This window comes from Cannabis sativa, chromosome 5, assembly GCF_029168945.1.
Source record: "Cannabis sativa cultivar Pink pepper isolate KNU-18-1 chromosome 5, ASM2916894v1, whole genome shotgun sequence".
Taxonomy (NCBI): Eukaryota; Viridiplantae; Streptophyta; class Magnoliopsida; order Rosales; family Cannabaceae; genus Cannabis; species Cannabis sativa.
This window is the reverse complement of record NC_083605.1, coordinates 25,728,552-25,736,383: the sequence shown is the minus strand read 5'-3', so window position 1 is coordinate 25,736,383 and position 7,832 is coordinate 25,728,552. Positions and strand designations below refer to the sequence as shown.

General features: G+C 34.2%; 1 protein-coding gene and 1 non-coding gene across 2 annotated transcripts; one reads left to right on the top strand and one right to left on the bottom strand.

The window, feature by feature from the left end:
• Positions 1 to 1,606: 1,606 nt before the first annotated feature.
• LOC133038240 (uncharacterized) lies at positions 1,607 to 3,996 on the bottom strand. The gene is made up of 3 exons (XM_061116330.1): positions 3,129 to 3,996; positions 2,056 to 2,726; positions 1,607 to 1,936 (listed from the first exon to the last, which is right to left on the bottom strand). Exons 1-3 carry the CDS (start codon positions 3,994 to 3,996, stop codon positions 1,607 to 1,609), a joined length of 1,869 nt encoding a protein of 622 aa, XP_060972313.1.
• LOC133038655 (small nucleolar RNA R71) lies at positions 3,317 to 3,423 on the top strand. The gene has a single exon (XR_009688155.1). It is a non-coding gene; the product is annotated as a small nucleolar RNA R71 (small nucleolar RNA).
• Positions 3,997 to 7,832: the final 3,836 nt, after the last annotated feature.

Genomic DNA, 7,832 nt, shown 5'->3' with positions numbered 1-7,832 from the left:
GTTCCGGAAAGATAAAAGAGAGATATAGAACTTTCATGTTTTGATTTTTTCCAAAATCTAATCAAAACACCGTTGAATTCAGGCTTGAAGTTTCAGCTTTATTTTCTTGCACAATTTTCTCTATTTTAAATATCATGATATTTGTGAGATATTTTTATCTTTTTCCCCATCTTTTTCTCTGATATTTTTCTAATCTTCTTCTATTTTAAATCTGCAAAAATAAAAGATAACTAGCGTAAAAATGCTCCAAACATGATTAAAACTCAATTAAAAATATACTAAACTTAATCTAAAATTAATACTAAAAATAACCTAACAAATTCTCCCAAACTAAGCTTTTACTCGTCCTCGAGTAAAACACTAAATAAACATTAAACAAGTCAATCTTCAAAACATGGGTAATTTTCAAGTAGCTTCAATAACATGATTATGAAAAAATTCACTTATCCATATAATCCAGAATTTCAGTTCAATTACACCCTTGACAGATTTCAATTTATTTTCATTTAGCTCATAAAACCATATAATGCAATTAACTAACAATTAAACCACCTTATGCATGCCAATTACAATCATCATTCCACTAACCCAGAATTCCATATGCTTGCAATACTTACTATTCTCCACTAATATAGATTAATGCACAACCAAGAATCAGAAGGTCTTTCTAGACTTGTAATGTTAGGCTTAGGGTAAAGGTAGTTGAAATGGTCATTTAGGCTTGTATATACCATAAGCTTTTCCAATCATGTCACCCAAAATATTTTTCACACATTCTCAATACCCTATTTTCTAATTACTTGAGAGATATTTAATTAATTTTTTTTCAACAAAATTGTAACAACTTTATATTTATTTATTTTTTCTCTAGATTTGACAATGATTGTCAGTTTTTTTTTCTTCTCTTTTTTTCTTTTTTCAAGTTGTTTCCAATCAATTTTTTTTTTTATATTCTCTCAATTTTCACATTTTTTTTTCACACACATACAACAAACTTTCCATCCAAATTCCCCCAAACTATAGATCTACTTATGGTATAATTAGGGTTAAATATTTTGGATATTTAGGGTTTATCTTTTATAGGCTCATATGTGTATAACAAAGTATAGGTTAAGGCTCAAAAAGGGTAAATAGGATAAAATTTAAGGGATGGCTTGAAAGGCACAATCGATCTTAAAATTGCCTAAATCACTTTCCTAGTCATGCATAATTTATTATTTCGCCTCAAATAGCAAGCAAGCAAGTTCTAGAATTTATTTCAAACAACTTTCCACATATCAAATTGGCACACATAAATCAATTCAATTACTAGAAAATTACTTAATATGATTCCATGTTCTTTTAAGTATAAAATTGAAATTAGTCAAGAGTGTTATATCACCAAGCACACGGATTTTTCGAAAAATAAATGAACTTTTCAAATCATGCTATCTACCTACTTTTAAATTGACTCATATTACGAAAATTGACTCAAAACAATAAAAACTGAAAACTAAAAACTAAAATGAAATAAAAATTTAAGTCACCCCCCCCCCAAACTAAAGTGACACATTGTCCCCAATGTGCCATTAAAGAAAAAGGAAAGGAAACTTACCTGAGCGCCACATCAGTATGGCGGTGGAGGTGGTGGTGGGTAGAATCCACCTCTCGCATCCATGAGGGCCTTTGTGCCAAACGAAGAAAACTGACCTCCAATGTTGCAAATTTTAAAGCTTTCCTTAGATTGAGAGTCACCTTCATATTTCCCACACAACATTCTTTTCATACGTCGTCGAACAGTTCGAAATCGTTCTTTAGACTTCCCTTTCGTCTTGTTGGTAGTGACTTCTTGACCATCCTTTACAACTTCCAATCGACAACAAGTAGGAATTTCAGTTGCAGCAAATACTTTGAAAGTCTCTTCTTCTTTTTGAACACGCAACTTTAACTCCCCCTTCTGTACATCAATTAATGCTCTTCCCGTTGCTAGGATGGTCTTCCCAAGATGATAGGAATATTCTCATCTTCTTCCATGTCAAGTATTAAGAAATCAGTAGGGAAGATGAACTTACCAACCTTTACCAAGACATCTTCAATTATACCCCGAGGATGAGTCAAAGACCGATCTGCCATTTGTAAAGTAACTGTTGTGGGTTTGGCTTCCCCTAATTTTAATCTTTTGAACATTGATAGGGGCATTAAGTTGATACTGGCTCCCAGATCACACAAAGTTTTTGTTTGTATAGAACCCCCTATTGAGCATGGGATGTTGAAACTACCCGGATATTTTAGCTTGGGTGGTAGTTTCTTTTGCAGGACCGCACTGCACTCTTCAGTAAGTGCCACCATCTCAAATTCTTCCAACTTTCTTTTCTTAGATAGGATATCTTTCATGAACTTTAGATAAGTTGGCATCTGTTCCAAAGCCTCTATGAATGGGATGTTGATATGCAGTTTCTTGAATATTTCAAGGAATTTTGAAAACTGTTTATCTATCTTATTATTCTGAAGTCTTTGAGGATAAGGAATTTTGATGTGATGGTCAATGCTGATGGGTGGTGGAGTTTCTTTTTGTTGAAGACTGTCAGTAGTCTTCTTCTTTGTTGTTGTTGGTGCTGGATGTTCATCTTCTTCATTCTCTGGCTTAGCTTGGCTCGGGCCATCATAACTTTTTCCACTCCTCAAGGAGATTGCCTTACATTGCTCTTGTCCTTTTACCTCACTAGTGCTAGGTGAATTTTCTTGAGCTTATTTTGCCACTTGAGTAGCCAATTGTTCCATCTGAGTTTCTAGAGTTTTAATAGAGGATCTGGTCTCCATCATGAATTGGAGCAATAAATCATCTTGAATATTGGATCCTCCACTAGGACTTTGTTGTTGCAGCTGTTGTTGGTTTTGTTGGGGCTGATTTCTCTGCTGGTAGAACGCCTGCTGGTTGCGCCCATAATTATTATTTTGGGCATAGTTTCCAATGGCTTTTGCTTGATCCATTGGTAAACTATTCACATCCACCGGACATTCCTCATAGGGGTGAGGACCTCCACATAGCTCACAAACCACCTGAGCTTGTTTTACTTGAACAGTTATTAGTTTTGTTAGGGCCTCTACCTGAGCTGTCAACTTGGTAATAGCATCCACTTCATACATACCTGCAACTTTTTTAGATGGACCTCTTTCTGTTGACCATTGTTGGTTAGTCATGGCCATCTCTTCAAGTAATTCAAAGGCCTCATTAGCACTTTTCCTCATGAAAACTCCACCAGCAGCGGCATCTATGAGTGTTCGGGTTTCATTCATCAACCCATTGTAAAAGTTGTGCACTTGCAGCCACTTCTCAATCCCATGATTAGGGCACTTTCTCAGTAAGTCCTTGAACCTCTCCCATGCTTCATAAAGAGATTCACTGTCCTGTTGGGTGAAGTTATTGATATCAGCTCTCAGCTTGGCAATCTTTGCAGGAGGAAAGAGCTTGGATAGGAATTTCAGGGTCAGTTCCTCCCAAGTGTTGATAGAATGAGTTGGTAAAGAAATAAACCAACTTTTGGCTCGTTCCCTTAGTGAGAATGGGAACAGCCTTAGTCTGATGGCGTCATCGCTAACTCCGTTCATCTTGAATGTCTGGCACAATTCTTCGAAGTTGGCGAGGTGCATGTTTGGGTCTTCTGACGGCAGTCCCCCAAACTGGACTGAAGATTGGACCATCTGCAGTATGGCTGGCTTGATTTCAAAATTGTTTGCGTCAACAGCAGGTGGCCTTATGCAGGATCGGGCCCCTGTTAAGTTAGGAAGTAAGTAGTCCCTCAGGCTACGGTCATTATTGTTATGTCCATAAGCCTGGTCTTCTACACCTGCTCCGTTGTGTCCATTGTTGCCATTATTGGCGTTGTCAGCCATGACTTCTTCTTGTTCAATCTCTAGTGTCGCTCTTTCCAATTTCCTCCTCCTTCTGTTTCTTCTACAGGTCTTTTCTATCTCAGGATCAACACGTAATCTGGCAATTGGACCTTGACTTCTCATAAACTATTGAACCTGAAAGCAGAATAAGATCTTGAGAAAACAGAGTTAGTACTTAAATTAGAAAGAAAAATCAAATTAGAACAAAATTTAATTTTTAATAATATTAACTATCACTCCCCGGCAACAGCGCCAAAAACATGTTGCGATATTTAGCACACGCAAGTGTACGTATCGTTTCAAGTAGTAGACTCATGAGGAGTGAGGTCGATCCCACAGGGAGTGTAGGTAAGTACGTGAAATTTAAACTTTTACTTCTATTTGGTTAAATAAAAATAAAGAAAGAATTAAGAATAAGAAACTAGTAAGAAACAATTATTCAAGAAAATTGAAAGTTAATAAAAACTAGGGTGTCGATTTCAATTGTTTTTATTGAATATGGCTTAATATGATTATTTTCCAAATATTAATTCCTATGCAATAGCAGGTTTACTAAGGCAATTTATAGTCTTCTCAGATATATAAACCTCAATTACATGTAAACTTTCTACTCTCGTGATAAACTTAACATGCAACAGGCATTAAACACAGAAACCTTATAAGCTATCTAAACCATATAGGTACTCTCGTCCTATATCGAAATTCAGTTCTATTCTACTATAGCATATTTGACACTCACTTCTCAGATCTCGCATCAAAATCATAAACAGTTAATTGGTGGCCAGACAATTAAAAGTAATTAAGCACAAATAAAATAGAATACATAGAAATTAGGGGGAAAATAAATCATATTAAAACCATAAAACAATCTCCATCTAACCCTAATTAAAGTTTTTAGCTACACATGTTCATTGAAGCACAATTACACATATTAACTTTAAAGAAAAGAGATGAAAATAGAGAAGAGAAGAAAAGAAGAATGCTGAAAACCCTAAGCAGTATGTCTCCAATATTGCAGTTGATCTCTCCACTCTGTATCTGAATTCTCTCTTTCTTTCTCTCTGAAATTGCTTGATGAAATCAACTCCCTTCTTCCCTTTATATAGGCATTGAAGGCCTAAAAATATGGAAAAAACGCAATATTTAAATTCCCACTCGAATTTAAATTTTTGGGAAACCTCAAACGAGATATTTTTTTCTGCTGCGTCGACTGATTGTATTTGGACCATAACTCTCTCAATATTGCTTGGAATTGAACGATTCAAGATGTTCCGGAAAGATAAAAGAGAGATCTAGAACTTTCATGTTTTGACTTTTTCCAAAATCTAATCAGACCACCGTTGAATTCAGGCTTGAAGTTTCAGCTTTATTTTCTTGCACAATTTTCTCTATTTTAAATATCATGATATTTGTGAGATATTTTTATCTTTTTTCCCATCTTTTTCTCTGATATTTTTCTAATATTCTTCTATTTTAAATCTGTAAAAATAAAAGATAACAAGCGTAAAAATGCTCCAAACATGATTAAAACTCAATTAAAAATATACTAAACTTAATCTAAAATTAATACTAAAAATAACCTAACATTATGACATGGAAGACAGTTGTGATTAAAATCCATTATTAGTAATGGATAGTCAGAATAAGGAACTAAGAAGTAAAGCCAAGAGAGCTATGGTTAAAACTATTCATATGGAGTAACCAAAGGTTTTGTATTACAAGGACAAGAAAAGAAATCTTGTTAATAAGGCTATTCAATGGACTTAACAAAATTTCCTGATCCTAATATTATAGGTTTGAGATTATCTAAACCTATGGTTTGTGGTATGCCTTGTAATTTATTTTACTCTAGTGCAAGTAACTTACTTTAGTAAGATGCTAGAAGTATTTTTCTAATGGCTAACTCTAAAGGAAGTCTTTGACTCCTAGACATAGATTTTATTTATTTAAGGAACAACTTAAACTATTCAAGAAAAGATAAAGGTCAAGGCAAGAATTTTCTTAGGATCAAAAATGAGTGGTCTCAAGTATGCTATAGTATGCATTAGACTAGACACCTGCTATTGAGTGGGAGTAATGAGTAGGTATCAGATTAATCTAGGAAAGGAACATTGGAAGAAAATCAAATGAATCTTGAGATCAAAAAGAGGAACTATATGTTAGTCGATTAGGGTGGTATTTTAATACTCTTAGACTACACCAAATCAGATTTCTAAACTTGCGTTAATGCTAGAAAGTCTACTGATGAGATGGTGATTACTCTGGGGGTGGAGCAGTAATTTTGGAGAAGTGTAGAAACCAATCCAGAATCTCTAACTCTACAAGTGAGACTAAATGTTAAAGTTGTAGGAAAGATGTTGGGTTTTATGCCCTAAATAAAACTCCATTTCAATGTAATCCATTTTATTCAACATCAATAAAGAAACAGAAGTATTTTTCATTCATTTGTGTATGTTTTGGTTCATCTTATCAATTGCTTGTCTATTTGATTTATAAATTCATCTGAAACCCTTTTCACATACTTGATCGTGTTTATTGTGTTGTCAACACATTGGAAAGTAAACATGACTATGTGAATAAAGATTCCTAGATTTATTAGACATAGGCTTTTACTGATATGATAATCTACAACAGAGTTTACTTGCATTTGGAGAAATGCTATGTTCTTTCAAGAGCATTGGTTAAAGTAAAGCTCAGGTTGGATGCATGGAGTATGCATCGGAAGGGACCGATATTGAACTTTGACTTAGATTTATTAAACTTACCGTAATATCTATTCAAGTCAATATCGCCTAGTTGATCCTAGATCAAATGATCTTAATCCTGTTATGATTAGGCTCAATCTCAAGAGGCTATTCGTGTTCTTTGATTTGTTAGTTAAGCCTACTTTTGGGTCAGGGTGATACGTACATTTTGGGAACACGGTAGTGCAATTGAGTGGGAGCGCTAACATAAACATGGAATCTATAGCTTCTATCTGGCGAATAGTAAGTAAAGGATGATCTCCTTCGAGCTTGACAAAACGAAAATAAATGGTGGAGTACTCATTTCACATAAGCTGAAATATCATTTATACGGGGTTAAGTGTTTTAAGGATAAAATACATTGTAGGGTGTAACGGTAATCTAATCCCTTTACAGTGTAGATCATTCATATAGAGGATCATTGATCAAATTAGGATTATAACAATGGATAACTAATGATGTGTCTATATGGTGGAACATATAGAGCATTCTATATACTGAGAGTGCAATTCTATGTTCTATGCGTGGATTCAACGAAGAATTAATAAGTCAGTGAATTTAGGTTATAAATTCTTGAACTGCTTATTGGAAGCTCGGTTATATAGACCCATGGTCCCCCCACTAGTTGAGATAATATTGCTTGTAAGACTCATAAAATTGGTTTTGATTAATCAATTATAATTCTCAAATTAGACTATGTCTATTTGTGAATTTTTTTCACTAAGTAAGGGCGAAATTGTAAAGAAAGAATTTTAGGGGCATATTTGTTAATTATGATACTTTGTATGGTTCAATTAATAAATATGATAAATGAAAATATTATTTAATAATTATTTATAGTTATTAAATAGTTAGAATGGGCATTTAAATGGTTGAATTTGAAAATTGGCGTTTTAGAGAAGATGAGATGCAGAAATGATAAAACTGCAAAATTGTAAAAAGTGAGGCCCAAATCCATATTGCCTAGGCCGCCCACTTTTATAGGATTTATCATCTGATATTTTTATTATTTTAATGTCAAATAATTCAAACCTAACCCTAGTGGAATGCTATAAATAGATAGTGAAGGCTTTAGGAAATTTACACTTAACTTTCACACTTTTCCTTCAGAGAAAAACCTGAGCCTTCTCTCTCTATACCTAGCCGCCACCTTCTTCTCTTTCTTCTTCCTTGGAATTTCGAACCACTTAGTGATTAGAGTAGTGCCCACACACA

Coding starts and splice junctions, on each gene's coding strand:
- LOC133038240 (XM_061116330.1), bottom strand. CDS start 3,996: ATGAGAAGTCAAGGTCCAATTGCCAGATTACGTGTTGATCCTGAGATA. Junction 2,727..3,128: donor TCCATCTAAAAAAGTTGCAG/GTATGTATGAAG, acceptor TGGCAAAATAAG/CTCAAGAAAATTCACCTAGC. Junction 1,937..2,055: donor TTGAAGATGTCTTGGTAAAG/GTTGGTAAGTTC, acceptor ATTGATGTACAG/AAGGGGGAGTTAAAGTTGCG.